This window comes from Juglans regia, chromosome 4 (assembly GCF_001411555.2).
Source record: "Juglans regia cultivar Chandler chromosome 4, Walnut 2.0, whole genome shotgun sequence".
Lineage (NCBI taxonomy): Eukaryota > Viridiplantae > Streptophyta > Magnoliopsida > Fagales > Juglandaceae > Juglans > Juglans regia.
In genome coordinates, this window is record NC_049904.1 from 29,333,884 (window position 1) to 29,352,901 (window position 19,018).

General features: G+C 39.3%; 3 protein-coding genes across 3 annotated transcripts; 1 reads left to right on the top strand and 2 right to left on the bottom strand.

Annotated features, from left to right (window-relative positions):
- Positions 1-8,983: 8,983 nt before the first annotated feature.
- Positions 8,984-9,897, top strand: LOC108998407 (dof zinc finger protein DOF1.5-like). Its single transcript, XM_018974955.2, has one exon. The coding sequence runs from the start codon at positions 9,150-9,152 to the stop codon at positions 9,618-9,620; it is 471 nt and encodes a 156-aa protein (XP_018830500.1). The 5' UTR covers positions 8,984-9,149; the 3' UTR covers positions 9,621-9,897.
- A 1,650-nt stretch (positions 9,898-11,547) lies between these two features.
- LOC108998406 (olee1-like protein) lies at positions 11,548-12,651 on the bottom strand. Its single transcript, XM_018974954.2, has 2 exons — positions 12,290-12,651; positions 11,548-12,135 (listed from the first exon to the last, which is right to left on the bottom strand). Exons 1-2 carry the CDS (start codon positions 12,444-12,446, stop codon positions 11,792-11,794), a joined length of 501 nt encoding a protein of 166 aa, XP_018830499.1. The 5' UTR covers positions 12,447-12,651; the 3' UTR covers positions 11,548-11,791.
- Positions 12,652-13,621: 970 nt separating this feature from the next.
- Positions 13,622-17,553, bottom strand: LOC108998405 (14-3-3-like protein C). Its single transcript, XM_018974952.2, has 7 exons — positions 17,351-17,553; positions 16,706-17,012; positions 16,527-16,614; positions 15,783-15,892; positions 15,521-15,669; positions 14,028-14,086; positions 13,622-13,930 (listed from the first exon to the last, which is right to left on the bottom strand). The coding sequence occupies exons 1-7, from the start codon at positions 17,421-17,423 to the stop codon at positions 13,928-13,930; spliced, it is 789 nt and encodes a 262-aa protein (XP_018830497.1). The 5' UTR covers positions 17,424-17,553; the 3' UTR covers positions 13,622-13,927.
- Between the last annotated feature and the right edge of the window lie 1,465 nt (positions 17,554-19,018).

Here is a 19,018-nt window from a genome sequence, read left to right on the forward strand (position 1 = left end):
TCTAGCGGGACAGATGCTAAAAGCAGTTTACTATTGGCCCGGGCCCTCCGAGACATGGAGGAATTCGTTCGGATGTGCAAGGCATGCCATGTACATGCATCGGTGTCTCACTGCCTGCCAGTGGAGATGTCATCCATTGTCTCCCCTTAGCCCTTCGCACAATGGGGATTGGACATTGTCGGATTGATGCCGAAGGGAAAAAACGGAGCCAAGTTCATCCTGGTGGCAATGGACTATTTCACCAAGTGGGTCGAGGCAGAGCCCTATGCCACCATCACCTGGCTCAACGTGACCCAATTCTTGTGGAAAACTGTGGTATGCCGGTATGGCATTCCCCGATTCATTATAAACAACAATACCAGGCAATTCGACTTAGACCATCACAAAAACTAGTGCACCAAATTAGGAATAAAGGTTAAGTACTCATCTCCGGGGCACCCACAAGCCAATGACCAAGTACAGGTCACGAACAAGACCCTCGTGGAAATTTTTAAGAAAAGACTGGCGGCCAAGAAGGGGGTGTGGGAAGAAGAGTTATCGGGCGTCCTATGGGGGCATACAGAACCTCGATACGAACCCCCACCGGGCAAACTCCATTCTCCTTGGTATACAGAAACGAGGTGCTTGTGCCCGCAGAGGTGGGCATGCCAACCTTTCGACCTCGATACGAACCCCCACCGGGCAAACTCCATTCTCCTTGGTATACAGAAACGAGGTGCTTGTGCCCGCAGAGGTGGGCATGCCAACCTTTCGAGTCCAACATATTGAGGAGGAAGCGAACGAAGAAAGCCTGCATACAAGCCTGGACCTAGCAGACGAAATGAGGGATGTAGCCTAGGGGAAAGCAGCCTCCGACAAAAGGAAGACCAAGCAATACTTCAACTGACCGACCTCGGTCGTTCAAGGAAGGGGACTTGGTATTGAGGGAAACGAGAGTGACAACTCAAGACGAGGGAAAGCTATGCCTGAGATGGGAGGGGTCCTATATGGTGATGACCTTCCACAGACCAGGAACGTACTGGCTCAAGGACGCCAAGGGGCGAGCACTACCACGGCCGTGGAACCTAGCACCTAAAAAAAATATTATGTATGAGAGTGGAGGAGTTGAGAAAGAGAATGTACCCGATAATCAATGATATACTAGAACAATTTCATCAAGTCTACCCAGTGATGCCTCCTCAACCCAATGCGGTCGATTCTAGATCCCGCATGGTCCTCGAGGCCGATACTTCCCACTTGGACCTCCCAAGGTGAGGAGGAGAATACCTCTCCAAAATGACCCAGTCTCCCCCTCGTCGCCCACAGCGATCGATTCCAGATTTTGCATGGTCCTCGAGGCCGATCCTTCCAACTTGGACCTCCCAAGGTGAGGAGGGGAATACCTTTTCAAACTGTCCCAGTCCCCCCTGGTCGCCCACCGTGGTCGACTCCAGATCCAGCCTGATCCCCTAGCCAATGCTCCACACTTAGATCTCCCAAGGCGAAGAGGGGAACACCTCTCCAAAGTGTCCCAGTCCTCCGCTAGTCACCCAGTGCAATCGATTCCAGATTCTGCCTAGTTTCCGAGGTCGATGCTTCGCACTCAGACCTCCCATGGCGAGGTGGAGAACACATCTCCAAAGTATCTCAGTCCTCCCTCAATGCCCAGCACGGTCAATTCCAAATCCTGCCTGGTCCTTGAGGCCAATGCTCCGCGCTCGGACCTCCCATGGCGAGGTGGAGAACACATCTCCAAGGTATCTCAGTCCTCCCTTAATGCCCAGCACGGTCAATTCCAAATCCTGCCTGGTCCTTGAGGCCAATGCTCCGCGCTCGGACCTCCCAAGGCGAGGAGGGGAACACCTTTTCAAAGTGTCCCAGTCTCCCCTCGCCACCCAGCCCAGTCGATTCCAGATCCTGTTTGGTTCTCGAGGTTGATGCTCCACACTTGAACATTTCCAAGCGATAAAGGAAACACCTCTCCAAAATGTCTCAGTCCACTCTCTTCACCCAATGAGATTGATTCTAGATCCTGCTGCCTATCAGGTAACTCATGAGGCTGTAAAAATAGTTAGGAGAAACTGTGTTCCTTGCCAAAATTTTGAATTACAAAGTGCTATAGTTAGAGAGACAGACCAAAAATAATAAGAATAAGTACACAACAAAATGGGCTAAATGTATACACATATACATGAACAAAAGAAAACGCGAGGGTGGGGGAGGGGGGGGGGGAAGACATCAGGCATTAGGTGTCGGCCCAAAGAGTCAAGAAAATGGAGTGAAGAGCTGCTCAAATGCAGGGATCTCAAGTCAAGCTGTAGAAGGGCGACCTTGGGATTCTCCCTGACAAAATGGCGCATCCTCCTAAACCCTGTTGTGCACCTCCCTTGTCGTGAATAACTGGGGGGAGACCCTTTTCAAATTCCCTTGCGAAGAAGCCAATTTGGATTCAAGTAGAGCCACTTGAGAATTGCGATCGGCATTCTTGGCATGGGCAAGTGCCAACTCAGCCGGAAGCTATTCCAGCTCCTCCACCCACAATCCAATCTTCTTTTGACTTCACAAAAGGGAGTCACTTAGCCCCATGATTAGCCGGTCTCTCAACTCGAACTCCCCCTCAAGGCGTCGGGGCTCCAGCCTCAACTCACCCAGCTCCCCCTCGTGTCTCTTGACCTCACTCAGGTAGGGTAAAGTTCCTCATCCCGCCTGGCAACGTCTGTCCGGGAACAGGCGACTTGATTGCGGAGATAGGTGCACTCCTCTTTCAAGTGCAACCTCGTGCGAATGGCTGTGAGGACTTCGATCGTGCCATTCAGCTCCAACCAAGCTTTGACCGCCCTCTCGTGGGCTTCGACTGCGAACTTTCGCAGCTCCCTGACTTCCCTCATTATCTTTGCCCAACCGTTAACAATCCAGGCAACTAGGTGGTCAATCCCCTCCTATACCCAAGCCATGAAACTATGAGGACCGAAAAAGGTGGAAAACCAAATCAGAAAATAAAAAGGGAAGGGCATATCGGAGACAAGATCCCTCTAAGCTGGCATGTCGTGTCTCTGATTGCCTCAACCCAGGTGGCATACGGGCTTAGGCCAGTCCCAAACCCTTATGTTACGCACTGTCTCCCATCTAAAAGGACCACTTCGGCAAAGTTAGGGGGAGGTAATTAGGCAGAGCGACATGGACTCCCTAGTCGTCTCTTTCTGAGGTCAGAAGGTGTCAGCTAGCCAAGAAAGCCCATTATCCGCAGGGGGCCCATCGGCCACGGGAGGCTCACCATTTGACAACAACCCAGCTTCTTCACCACTATGGCGTAGGGTGAGGGTCACTGTGACAACAACTCAGCTTCTTCACCATCTGACAACAACCTAAAACTACCCCAGCTAGAGCAACCGAGGAAACCTCACCCGCCTCCTAAGCGACCCCTAGCTCGATGCACGCCCGATTCTTGACATTGGATTGAAAGGATGGCGTGTCTCCCATGTAAATGATCGACATTGGTGTTCAAGGAAAGATAACTTCTTCTCTAGCGTCCCCATGACATTGAAGCACTCGAAAGGCTCGCCCATGCCTACCGGGACTAGCGGGGACGGGTCCAAAAAAGTTGCAAAGAAAGCCCTATCGAGCTCTCGATCCTCGTCGTCTAGTCCATCCGACGTCGGCCACTCACGCAGGATAGATCAATCAACACCCATGGTGGCTAGATAGTCTGCCTCGATATGCTTCATCAGGACTTGAACATCATCATGGAGAGGGGGTCATGAGGCTCGGTCGAGCGCCCATGACTTCTCAACTATTGTGGAGTGGCGAGTGGCATGGAACGAGCTGTCACTGGAGATCTAAGCGAGTGGGACCCCCCCCCCAAGCCATAGGGAGCCCAGGGGGACCAGACAAGTGATGCACACCCCTTCTTGTCAGACCCCTTCGGCCATGGGGGTAGCTCCCTAAAAAATTCACAGCCTGAAACACTAGACCAGTCCGGCATAACCACGAACAACTCGATGTTTGCGCAAGTCACCAAGGCCTTACTCCACACATCCTCCTGGTGTGCCTCAGCTTAGACCCACTCAACACATGTCAGTTTCTAGGCAAACAGACTTACCGCGAAGTCTTGATCGTCTGGTACAATCCCCCAAACAACCCTGACAGGAAACTCCTGACGAATCATCTCCCAAGGGGTAAATTCCCAATCTTGCCCCGACATGAACAAGAATTTCTTCGTCCAATTGCTCACTCGGTTGTATTGAGGTTTCGGGAGAGATATGAAGCTAAACACATTGCCCTCCCGACAATGGATCTGATGGAGGTAGAAGAATTCTCTTGTGGTCAGATCTAGGTAGTCCTCAGCTGTGTCGCGCAACACCCAACGCCAAACCACGCAACAACATAAGGATCCTCCAAGCTTTGGGACGGAGCTGCGCTGGGGCCAATCCGACGAAATCTAAGATATCTCGAACCGGGATGTAGAAGTGGAGATGCAACCCATTAGTAAACATCATGGAGTAGAAGGCAACCTTAGCAGCCCTCAAGTCTACAGCCCCCTGTCAGGGCCTAGGCCTTTTCAAATCGATGTACTCTAATATCCCGTACGAGTTATGTATGGCGTTGAGGTTAGCTTTAGAGGTGGATACAGACCAATGGTGCCCCTCGAAGTACTGCGAGGCCTCAAGGGGTACCTCGTCTTGCCACTTGGAATGGGCCTTAGGAAGCGCCGCTTTGCCCGAGAAACTAGAAAAAGATATGGGGCCATTCACATCTATCGGAGTTCAGATACACTGGAAAGGAGAGCGGAAGAAGGAAGAAATAGTTCAGAGTTCAGAAAAGGGGAACCTAGCTAGGAACTTTATAGGAAATGTGTCCTAGCATCCATTTGGGTCAGGAGCAGGGGTCGTCTGTATCTTTGGATGGTTGACGAGAGCACGTGGGGTGATTGTAGGGAAAATGGCAGAAACAATTCACGTCGCTTGAGCTACAAGAATTGGTAGGATAACTGAATGAAATAATAGAGGGCCTAGATAAAAGGCCCAGAACCCCGAGGCTGACAACCCACCCTCCCCCATTCTACGAGGGCCCGTTAACGGGAAATGGAGATCCCCCACATTTAATGAGACAGTTAGGGATGCATGCGAGGGGGCCCTTGGAAATGATAGGCCGCCGACAAACCAACAGTTCAGGAAACGCGAGCATACGAAAATTTGGGAAGACGGGTCGCAACGGAGGGAAAGAGGAATGGTATTTAAGCGGGTAAGATAACTTCACTTGGGCTCTCAAAAGATTTGAGACTCCCTACGTCATCTAAGTTTGGCATCGGAGGCTTCTCGGCCATAACCACCGTTCTTCCTTTCCCCCTTGCAAGTACCCATTAGGGGCCTGGTGGACAGTTACAAAACATCCATCAACATATATATATATATATATATATATTATGCCATTTTTATTTGTCAAAACTAATTTAAATGCCTTACACTTTACATTAAATGGATATATCCATTTCACTTAAAATGAAGAAGATCCTATTCAATGTTTCACTTTTTCTTTAGTGGCTTCAAACCTTTATTAAAAGGGATGTTGTGGCACGAGTAATGTCACTTTTACAAAGTCATGCATGAAGATTGCAAAATTGACTTGTTTTCATTGTTTTCTCTATAATTCTCAAAAACCCCTATCATATTACAATTATTTTATTTTTACTTGATTTATTTTAGTATTAGATATAAAAATCCAATTTTATGAAATGTCATAGAACTCTTGGCATGAGAGAGTTGTGGTGGGAGTACTGATGTGACAAATCTCATTTATCCATTTTTTGATTGAGAAACAATATTTGTAATTGGTGTGCAAGTCCCGGGTACTTCCTTTTAAGGGTGAGCAGTAGGGTCCCTCACTCCACTACGTATACCCACCCCTACATGGGCTAGCGGGGTTGTTCGTATGGGAGGCTGGGGGTTCTATCATTAGGCTACATTAACTTTCACATAATATACACTAACAAATTTAAAAACTATATTATTAGTTTTAAAATTATGGTCATATTTATAAATTTAAATTTACAATTTGAGTTCATAAAAGTATTTTTTTTATCACTTTTAAACCTAGAAATAGTGGGCTATGGGCACTATTGGAGCAGGCCACCCCCTCCCATGCGGACCTGTCTCCGCCCCCACATGTGCCGGAAGCACCCCCACTTCATTTGATAAAAATTGGTATGTATGAGATCTAAGTAAAAAAATTATTTTTTAATAATAAATTTATTTTTTTAAAAAAAAAAAAGGACAAAAATTACTCACTCTAAAATTGTATTTAAGATTATTCTTTAAGATTACGAGAGCTTTAAAGACAAAATAGGATAAATAAAAGAATGGCTAGTTGGGGCACTATTTTGTTACTTAACTGGACGTTCATACGTCAAAAAGTACTAAACTAGATTTTTTGGCCTTTTTTACACTTTTCAATCGGCTAGCTTTTTGTTCAGCATTTATCAGTCTTCGCATGCTTTTTTTCCTATTCCTTTTTCTCTTTTTCTTTTGCAGTGTGGAAATTAAAGCTTGTTTATCGGAAACATTTCACAAAATGGAAAGTGATGCGTGAAACTAATCAACCTGCTTTTGGGCATTTGGCAATTAAGCCTTCCTTTCCATCGAAACATTTCACAAACTTTAGCTTTTGATTTTCCATGTCCCGGGACAACCGATGGGAGAAATGTCATTTGAAGAGACGAGTAGTACTGTAAAATACATTCTAAGGCTGTCTATTTTTATTTTTTTTAATAAAATTACAACACAATTATTTATTTAAATATAAGGATGATTGGGTCATGTAAGGAACTTGAAATCAATAAACTGCCCACCAATCTTTTTTTTTTTTAATCAAAACCCTATTTGATTTGGTCAATGACCTTGTAACATGTTAAAATTTGTCCCCTCTCTCACGAGGGATGTCCCAGATTGAGTTCCTTTACTCCCAACTCTCTTTACAAAAAATTCAAAGAAAAGAAGACTTTGATGTGACCGTAAAATAAATCTAACATATCAGAACAGGTCAGGTTACGAGCTTTACCTTTATCGGATCCTTTTGTGAGCCAAACATTTCTCTTATCAATTTGATTGTTTGGTCTTTATTAGGCAAATGATAATTAATGGACTTCTATGCACATAATTTACACAACGTGTTGACTATTCTAAACGGGTCAGACTCTATCTTTCTAGCCTATAGAATAAATGAAACCATGAATGCAGTATGCGTGTGTTTCCGACTAAGTGCATTTTACAATAGCAATTTGCAGCTTAAAAGAAAGAAGATACAATTTATAAATTTGATCCAGAGGCTACCAAGAAGGCAGTTTATTGATTAATTAGGTGCCCTATATATTTATAAAAATGGAGGCACCCCCATATGATTGTGTGTTGAAGTTACTCTTCCATTTTTTAATTATAAAGAGACACTTCCAAAGCATCCTAAAAATTAAAAAGTGCATCTCTTTTCAAGCAAAAGAAACGAAAATGCTTCTGGTCCTTCTCTGTCTGCATTATATATATAAGTGGGAAAGAGGATGGAAATAAAGTGCTTTTGCATTAATTTAAATAAATATCTTTGGTCATAAAAAAAAAAAAAAAACAAAATGGACTGATTGTATGTGTTATTCACTCTTTCAGAAGCATTGTCCCAAATTGACACACACTCTCTCTCCTTTATATATATATATATATTACAAAAAAAATATATATTTATGACGAATTATTTATAACGAAAATAATTATCTGTGACAAGAATAAACTCATTTTGACACGAAATAACCATTTTAACTGGAAATAACTGATTAAGTAATTTTCTTGTAGTGTATACACATATATATATGTATATATATTGAAAGAATATATTTATATATAAAATTAATACCCCAACACACAACACCTGTTATAAATTATTTAAATAAAAAAAATAAAGATCCTTTCATTAAATAATTCCCATATCAACCTACTTTCCATATCACTTCCAATATATCAACTTGCTTTCCCGGACCAGAAGTTATCAAACTATGAAAAGGGATCGAAAAAGTTAATCATCAAAATCCATTGAAACCTGAAAATATGGCTTTGGAGAAAAAGGGAATAGCATTATAGCAATATTCCCATTAAAGCATCCGATCGACTTTAGAGATAACTCTTTTTGAGAACTTTGCACATTATAAATCTGACTAGTGATCATGACCCACTTCATAATTTTTATATATATAGATATATCTTAAAGTTCCTAAAAATGTATCATGTGATCGATGCTGCACTTTTGACGAGGCAAAATACTTACTGATGGAATCTGATCTACATGCATGCAGCTTTGCACAATTTTATCTTTCTACTTAGGAAGTGATCGAATTCTATATATATAATTTATTTCGAGTAGGAGTTATATATATATCCCGAAAAATATAGTTATCAATTGTTAACAAAACAACCTCATCTATGCATGCAGTTTCCATTAAATTTGAACCTTGATGATGATGATGATGATGGTGGATAGTGATTACATAAGACTCTATTTTATGAACTAAAAGACATTAATATCACATATCATTGGCTCATGATAAGATGAGTTAAGATAGTTTATAAATAATAATAAAATTATTAATTAAAATAAAATAAGATGAGATGAAATATTAAAAATAGACTCACAGGATATGGATTTTTTCAGAGCAAAATAAAATAAAATCAAAAGCTCTTTAAGCTTTTTTCTCCTCTTTCCACTTTTGGTTATAGAATATAGATAACTTCATTAGCACAAGCTTTTTCCCTCTTTATTCTCGCGTCCACCCTCTATCGACACCTTTGACACGTTGTACGCAACCTACCTGGATTGGGACCCACAACTTAGACTTTTCAACAGAGTGCAATGATGACGGGAAGCAATGATGTGTACAAAAAGCTCACCCACAGCTTTTCTACTCCACCCTACCTGTAACCTCTGCCTTTTTGGCGGCTGTCACATTTATATTTTGCAATGGTTTGGAGAACTTTTGAGCCACTCAACTCTCTGTATATAAACACATCCGTAACCTCTCTCCCTAAACCACGAAAAACTTATTTCGCACCCCTTAAATGATTCTCTGTCGGCCATCTCTTTCATTAATTTAGACTAACCCATCTCTGAGCAATCTCTCTATAAACCCGGCCACCTTCATGGCTAACGTCCAAGGAGGCCAAGACGTGCCCGAAATCAAGCTTTTTGGGACGACAATTACATTGCAGAATAGACAAGTAAAGGAGGAACAGAAAGGACTAGATCAAACGATGGAGAAGAGGCCAGATAAGATCATACCATGCCCAAGATGTAAGAGCATGGAGACCAAGTTTTGTTACTTCAACAACTACAACGTTAATCAGCCCAGACATTTCTGTAGAGGATGCCAGAGGTACTGGACTGCCGGTGGGGCCCTCCGAAACGTGCCTATAGGGGCTGGCAGGCGGAAGATCAAGCCACCGTCCGGCGAGCTAGGCGGGTTCTCTGAGGGTTCCTTTTATGATGCTGCTGGGGTACTGCACAAGTTTGACCTGGACGAGGTGCTGGAGGAGTGGCATGTCGTGGCGGCTGAGGGCGGTTTCGGGCATTTTTTCCCTGTTAAGCGGCGGAGGAGTTGCTCAGATGGTTAAACATGCATGCAGTAGTTGATCATCCAGCTTTTTGATCTGCTTTTAAATTTCAGTAAGATCAACATGAAGATATATCCACAACATCATGCTTTTTGATAGACGAATGGTGTATACGCAGTACAGACTGATTCGGCTCCACTAGATTATGTACTTAACTACATCAATAATATTATTAGAATAAATTATGTACATCGAGAAAAGACCTATCATGTTTGGTGGTGGTATTTTTCGTATTGGACTGCAGCATGAAGATCAACAATTTTTCATGTTTTGTAGTACTGTAGAAATGAATATGTACAACATATATACATATATATATATATATTATATAGCCTAATTGCCGAAATCATTCTCATGATCAGAGGGCTATATATTGTCAGAATTTATCAAATTTAAGCCACGGGAAGTCGAGTATTTATGCAATTAAGTTAGATTTGATGTGCCCTATTATATATCCTCCACACACCACAGTGGAAACGTTTATTAGTAAAATTATATCAGTAAAAGCTCGATCGCTAGTTATGGATATCATCAGTGGAAACGTTTATTTAATTCAATCGAGCAGTAATGGTTTTCTTTGAAGAATGGTGCTGTACGTCTTTTGAGAATGCTAGAACATTTTGAGTGGGTTGTGAGATAAAGTTGAATCTTGATATTATTCTAATTCCTTAATAATTTGCATAAAGTCTAGCTAGCTAGCCCCCTGTAATTAACTGGTTAAGGCACTACTTTTTTGTTAATTCCGATCCTTTCTAAACCACGTTTAACATAACATAGTTGGTTTGGATAGTGAGATGAGATAAAACAAGACGAGATAAGATGATTTTAGATAAGTTGAATAAAATATTAATAGAATATTATTTTTTAATATTATTATTATTTTAAAATTTAAAAAAATTAAATTATTTATTATATTTTATATAAAAATTTAAAAAAATTATAATAATAAGATAAATTAAGAATGTTTTCTAAAACGCATATCAATGTTATCTTTTCCTCTGGCAAAATTCTACCATGGGGGAAAAGTAAAAAGTCATGTGATTATTGCATATATTAGAGAGGCTAATCTTGACTAAAGGCAGGTTTAAGCTAATCTAATTAATGACCTTTTGCTTTTGTAGATAGATTCCCTTCTAAAGACTAGCTGGGGCTAGCTCTTTGTCAACAAAATCAAGAAAACGATTAACTTATAAATTAATCTACTGCATGCTGCAATCGATCCCTACGTCCCGAGGGAGGGTACATGATTATATCCAAGCGCCAAGGGTATCATGATATCAAAGCAGCCCGATCATGTTATCGAACATGATCGGATTCCGTGGCAAGAATCATGCATTAACATATATATATATAGAACTACCTCATATATATATATATATATATATATATATATATGCAGTAAACAAACTGGCAACTTTATTCTACACATGCCTTTTGGCCTAATAATTGCGTATCTAAATTTATTGATGAACGAAGAAATCACCGATTTATGGGACAAAAATGCCAATAACAAGGGGGATTGGAGAACAGGATGATGCCATGCACTCTTAAAAATAGATAATTAGGAATTTGGGAATTACTTTTTGTGAAAGCAGGTACCCTCTGATATGGATTCTCCACCCACCCACCCAACCTCATGCATCTTCGTTTTGATCTATATATATTCAGATCATAATCTTCAACGACTTTTCTGGTATATATAGGGCCAGTCATTTAGGCAGAGAGATCATCAAGCATTATTTTCTTTTTATATATATACTTCAACAGGCCGCAAACATCTGATCTAGAGAAAAATTATTGAAATGGTGGAACATGCAGGCCGAATTAACGTTAGATTCCTGTCTCTCCTATCAAGACGGGGTAAAATCCATAAACAAATTAAAGAGAGAGTAATTAACTAAAAATAAATTAAAAGAAGAAAAGATCATCTGGACAAATGATGAATTTCATGAGAGATCAAACGGTTTGAAGACCATTGATATATAAATATATCCTTTATCCATTACTTGTAGATATTCAGCCAGTATAAGCACATTAATACACATGTTGGAGACACAACATGATTAGAAATGAATCATCCAAACCCCAACATTTTCATAGTAGGTGAAAGGAAAAAAAGAAAGGACTCGGTTTATTCGGTAACAAATTAAAGTGATGTGAAATTATGGTCTTTATTGTTCGTCTTCTGCTGTCATCCCGAGCTCTCTGAGGACCTCCCCGCAACCATCAAGACGTTCCTTCCTCATGAAGCCAAGAGGATTGGCAAGGCGTACTGGGGATGTAATGCCATTGTTCTTTGTGAGGCTGATCCTAGCACTCTTGTCTAGGAAAGGATCCTTACTGACCTCGCTGCAGTTGGGATCGCTGCTCTTTACCAGAACAATTTCGCAAACCTCCTCTTCGTGCTCGCCGTCTACCCCAAGGTGGTACGTTCCCGACTCGTCCGTTTCCGACTCTAAGCTGTATGTTATGACACCGCCTTCACGTTCCCTGCACTGCAACCGCACCTTTGCACCTGCACCCAACACGTATAGACTCTAGTTTCAGACTTGACAATACTATATATAGCACTGCTTCAGACTGAATTTGCAGGTCTTTTTATGTCAAAATGAATAGTTAAACAATACTGTTAAGCACCAAATTGCAGAACTTGGAATTGTAATCTGTACCTTTCATGTACGTGCTGATCCTTGTTACAAATTGGGTACGGCAGGTGTCACAGTAAACTTTGCCCTCCACGGAGAAGTGGCTGTCGCAGTAAGCGAAACCAAGGAGGGACAAGAAGCAAAGGGCAGAAGCCGCCAGGAAGATAACAGACTTTGCCATTGTTCCTGCTTGCTTTTCTTATTCCAGAGGACTATGCGTTAATCGACGGGGCTGTCTTTTATAAGGGAAAAGCACGCAGTTGCTCTTGGGGGGAATTTGTTAAGGCCTCCTTGCTGGCTGTTATTTTTTGGAGGTTGCCATTTTCCCCTTGTTTTCTGGGTTCTGGAAAACAATGTGAACCGCTCCTGTTCCTTAAATCTCTCTGTCTTCAATATTAATAAATAAATAAATAAAAGACAATTGAATATTGAGTATCCACAATATTACAAAGTTTAGGTAGTTCTAGCTGTTTTGACATCCAAGTCATATCAAACGCAAATCCAACAATCAAAATCCAAGTTTCCGAAAAATAAAATCAAAACACAACCTTCAGATTAAAAAAAAAAAAAAAATGGTCCATAATCGTCCTCTTGGTTTCAAAGTTGTCTAATGGCCGGTAGATGTTATTGTGCAAATTGTTTGCTTAATACATGTTATGTTTCCAAGGTTTCTAATGTGCTAGTAATTAATATACCCTCGCTTTTCATTATTAGTTGTGTATATGAGAATGGAACATAACAAGAGGTAGCCTGTTCCTTTTGAATAGTGAAATGAGCAGAGATAATTTGTGAATACTAATGAAATTGTTCGTTGAAATCATTTAAGATCAGTTAAAATGAAATGAAATAATTTCATCTCACCTCTGTATCCAGATTCCAAACGAGATCTAAATGACCTGTCTAGCCATGTAATATCAGCTTGAGAATTTCATGCCAAAAATATTGGGCCGCCAGTGGTCGAAAGGCCACCCCCGGTGAACTAATTAGATTCGTTTCTTTCGAGGTAACATTCATTGGGCTTGTTATTGACAATCTGCCAAGGGAAAATTCAGTTCCAACTCAACCCTGTTATAATGCCAGCCACTAAGCCCTTGCATTTGCCTTCTCTGCTATTGCGGCCACAGCACAAAATAGTGCCTACGTCATTCTTGCATTCTTCGGAGAATGGACATAATATCTCTCCAAGTGTAAAAAGAGATTTAGGGTAAAGTTGCCTTTATAATCTCTATGGTGGCACAGAAGGGTGAGAACTGAAAATAGGGAGGGAGCATTAGCCATCAACATTTGCCAATCCCATCTGCTGTATGTTATGGCAAAAATGATCATAAAGAGCGCAAGCAACTCACAGATTTGAAAGAAATAATAATAATAACAAAGAAGAGGATTATTAAATCGTAGTATAGCTCAGTCCAAATGGTGTCACAGTTCCAATATAAGAATATGATGAAAAGGCCTCCAAAAGAAACCTTTGAAAACCTTGACAATCTGAGACAAACTACAATCCCAAAGGTAGGATCCACACAAAGATAAAATGATAGAACTTGAAATCCTCTCCAGAGAGAAAGCGACAGAGAGAGAGAGGAATAACACCCTATAGTTCAGCAGTCATTAACTTTCTCCATGTCTACACATTTTTAACCCCAAGCAATGGACAGCTTCACTTCACTGCCAAATAATTAATTAATATAAGAAAAAAGATCAATAAGCACAAGAAGAAATAATAATAATAACACCATGGTTGTTAAATAAGAGAATAATCTACCTCTGCATCTTCACCTCCACTTGCTTTAGCAGAGCTGTCTGGCTTCTGGGCTTCTTCAGCTGCAATACAAAAAAGAAACAGAATACCGTCTCACACGAAATAAAGATTATGGATAATTGAACCAATGAAAGAAAAGTGACAGGGAGATTGTAGGGCCAACAATATAGGGATTACAGGAGATTGGTTTGAAACAATAATTAGAGGGAAAAACCAAGTTCAAATCACAGTTCCACAAGATCTTGACAAGCCATTGGATTAATCACCCAGTGCCCAAAACATTCCTCTATTTCATGCAACAGTAACAATCTAAATATAGGTGAATGGTTCTGAAATCCAATATTAACAAGAAAATCCGTCACATCATTTTGACATACTAATAGAATAAACAAATACTAGCTTTTATCAAGCATCTACTGCTTTTGGCACTCTAAATTCTCAATCTGAACATGATGTGGATAACAGGAAGAGCAAGAGAAGAATGCTTATAATAAGCAAAGTTTCTCTCCCAACTTATAAGTAGGCTAATGTATTATGACATACAATTATGGCATACATCATGTAAAACCGACAGTAACCCCCCCACCCATCCACCATAATCAAATCATTGCTTTCTCTGAAACACCTCTTGATTAACTTCCATTTAGATCTTAAAATGATCGTACAGATACAAATAACTTAAGTTTACAAATTCTATTCAAGACCCAGTACAAGCATATGCAACAACGACCAAGGAAATCCAAGAAGTGTCTGAGTTTATACTCCAAAATGACTATTCAAGAATACAATTAGAATTTTCTTAGAATTATTATAAATGCTAAGAACTTTTCCCTCTTAGGAAATGTGGGATCTCCTTCACTACACTTCTTATTTCCAATCCGGAATATTACAAACTCTCTCTCAAATTCTTTACATCCTCATCAGACCATTCCTGACATAGCACAGCTAAGTCCCACAATTCTGGCAGGAGATTGATTCTGATACCATTTGTGATGACTCAAGGATAGCTCAAGTAACATCCGAACTTATATTCCAAAAAAAAGGAGTTAAGATTACAATCAGAACTACCTTGGAATCATTACAAGCATCGAGAATTTTTTCATCCCGGGCAATGTGAGGTCTCATTTATCGCCTTTCATATATGATATATCCAATCTGAGGTACCACAACACGTTTTTGTATATGAATCTAAAACGTTCCTATGTTTTTTTTTTTTTTGTTTTCTAAGTATTATGTAGCTTAGTTCCTCTAGATAACGCCCCATCTGACTTAATGTTGCCACACTTAAACTAATTTACCCCTAGGTGTGATTGCAAATTTGAAAAGAATGCGAATGCCCTCTCCCTCCAACATAATGAAACAATAAAAAAAATATATATGTTTGACTGTGCAACAAATTGGATGAGTCATGAATTTACAAAAAGTCTAGTTTTTTTTTTTTTTTTTTGATAAGAAAAAAAGTCTAGTTGACACTAACTTTCCTATTTGTGAGTTACCTTCATTTTCTGGAATGTCAGAAGTCCACAATGTGAGGTTGTCCCTCAAGAGCTGCATAATAAGTGTGCTGTCCTTGTAAGATTCTTCACTCAAACTATCCAACTCTGAGATAGCTTCATCAAAAGCTTGCTTTGCCAAGTAACATGCCCTGGGACACAAGTTACCATGTAAGAGGTAAAAAAAAAAAAAAATTCTCGCAGCACAAAACAAACTTCGTAATAATAAATGAATAACAAAGAAAAAATGTTGTGATATCTACACCTTTCAGGAGAGTTCATAATCTCATAATAAAATACGGAGAAGTTCAAGGCCAAGCCCAGTCTGATGGGATGAGTAGGAGGTAAATCAGCCTCTGCCGTGGTAGAAGCTGTCTGAAAATAGAATTATACCACGGGTGAAGAAATTGCAGCAACCAAAAAGGACAAAAGATCGGAAAAAAGTTTTGGAGTTCTATAGCAGAAAGCCAAGAGCTTACATCCCCTAAGTATAACCATTTGAACATCTCTCTACTGTTTTCATCATCCACACGGTAGATATATAAATGGAAAGGGTCAAAAGCAACCGATAATTCAAAAACTGGATGAAAGGTGACGAGAGGGAAATTTTTCATGAAAGATGAATGCTTCAGTCAAAACGTATAACTTCAAAAATGGCCACCATGCACAAGTGGTGTCCTTGCACAGTCAATGATCAAGTACAAACTATACAAAATTTATTTAAGTCATAAATACAAAGCGTCAGTAGACATCCGAATTTCACCAAAACTTAAACAATAGGTAAGATAGTAATACATGCTTGCATTTTGCATATCCACCACCAACATCAAAAACCTTAACCCATCCATTTGATTGCTGCCAGAACACAAAAATATGTTCTTTTTCCTTTTATAAAAGGCATATACATCTAGGATTCATAACTATTTTTCGAGTAAGCTGGAATTCGTAATTTGTATTCCCTTTCTTACCAAACAAACAGAGTAAAAATCCAAACCAAGAGCATCATTACCTGATACGCTTTCATAGACTGATCAGCATCCTCTTTCCTGTCATCACCAGTCTTGAACTCCGCCAGATACCGGTAATAATCCCCTTTCCTGCAGCCACAATAAAAAAATCCCAAATCCCTTAAAACCCTATTCCTCGCGATATCAAATAACCAATTATCACAAAATAGAGATCGTTCACATTTTGTAAAAAAACACGGCGGACTCTCCGGCCGAGCACGCGGGGATGAGATGCTCGTCGATGACACTCATGATGTCGCTGCAAATGCTCGAGAGCTCAGACTCAACCTTGTGTCTGTACTCCTTGATCCGCTTCACGTTTTGATCGTGCCCTTTGGCTTCCTCCTTCTGCTCGATCGAGGATAGGATCCTCCATGAGGCTCTACGAGCTCCTACCACGTTCTTGTACCCGACGGAGAGTAGGTTACGCTCTTCCACGCTCAGCTCCACGTCAAGATGAGCCACTTTCTTCATCGCATCCACCATTTCTGCCAAATTTTAAAGGACTAAAGCAAAACCGCAGCCGATAAAATGCAGGAAAATAGTTAAACCAAATGCCAGAGTCCTGACATTCACCAAGATTTTTTTAACTAAAACAAATGCATTTTGACAAAAGTATTCTACTTGGTAGAGTAGAGATCTTTTTCATCTCCAAGGAATCAAAGATAAAATCAATTCTTTCCAGGAATCACGTTTAGTTTTTAGGATTTTCATTGAATTAACGAGCGTCCAAACAGAGAAGCATGGCTTATCGAAGAAGAAAAGGAACAGTCGAACAGAACAAAACAAAGTAAAGAGAGCAGACTTTAGAAAACAGAGAGAGTACCATCATAGCGCTCGGCTTGTTCGGCAAGCTTAGCGACGTAGACATAGTTTTCTCTTTCTTTGGCGAAAGCCATGCCCGATCTCTCTCTCTCTCTCTCTCTATATCTATGTGGGTCTTGAAGTCTGTAGGGAGAAAGGCAGGGTGGAGGTGGTTTGGTTGGGTGGCCGGTTGGAGAGGCCGACCGGGGTTGGAAAAACCGGTTTTTAGAGGGGGACAGAACATTATCATTAGACGTAGATGTACCACGTGCGGTTGGGAGTGGTTGAGGACCACTTTCGTTTAATTGGACCGTGTTTCTTACCACCATTAACTCGCGACTGAGATTAGTTTGCGGGGTTAATGATGATGGACCAGATGGTGGGACAAATGCTGCACCTTTTCTCACTTTTTTTTGTTTTTTTTTTATTATACAAACTATAAAGAGATCGATAAATAAAAGTTGAATCTATTAAATATTTAATTATTAAAGAGTAAATTATATTCACAATAAATTAATTAAATTCTAAATATTTAAAATTTAATTATAGTAATTTTTAAATTTTTTTTTAAATTTAAAGATTATTATACATATATCAAATATATATTTTATTAATTATTTTTTTCTTTTTTTATCACTATTTTATCATAATTGATATATTAATTTGAATTAGTGATATATTAATTTAATAAAAATATAATTATTAATTAATATATAATAGACAAAATAGTAAAATATGATAAAATTAAATAAATTATTAATTAAAATTATTAATTATTCATTACTATACAATGAATAAATGTATAATCTAATGTGAAGATTTAATATGAATAACTAAAATCAAATTCATCTTATATTATTTTATTGTTATATAATGAAAAAATAGTTATTCCAATGTAAAGATTTATGTGAATGGAATAACCAAAAGTTAATTTTTTTTACATTCATAAAAAATATTATTTAACTTTGACTAATCCAATAAGAGTGTTCTTATGCATTATACATTATATTTATTTATTTTTTAATTTTATTGTTTTTAACCAAATTAATTTTTTCTATTTATTATTCATATACTAGACATTTAATAAGAGAAAAAAATTAAAAATTAAAAAAATTATATATAGTGTACAGTATGAAGACGATGAATATAATTTTAAATATAAATAGTTGTAAAAAATATATTACTTAAAAAAAAAAAAGTACAAAACTGTCAAATTTAAGTTGTTCAATTTCCGTGTTCTAAAAATGTTTTTTTCAATTGAGAAATGCTTTTTCGGATTAATGTTATTTGTTTAAAATTCTATCATTTGTGTATTGTATCATATGATTTGGACTGTAAATAATATTGATGAAAAAACAGGGTAGAGATCAAGGAGAAGGAAAACCTAAGGGATTATTTATTTCTTTGTTGGGTGATTGTTGTGTTCAGAATACTTCTAGGGAGACTGGAGTAATCATTCAGCAACAAGAAAAAGAGATGTTTATAGGCTGATAATTATAGATATAATAAATACGTTATATGGAAAAGTCATCTTGTAATAAAGTCACGTTTCCGGCCTAGAAAAGCCATCCCCATTCCACTCCAATAAATTAACATCATCAATATTGACCAATGATTATTCCACGTCAACGTAATTAAGGATATAGACAAACGGTTAAGTGACAATATTATCTATCTAAACAGAGATTTA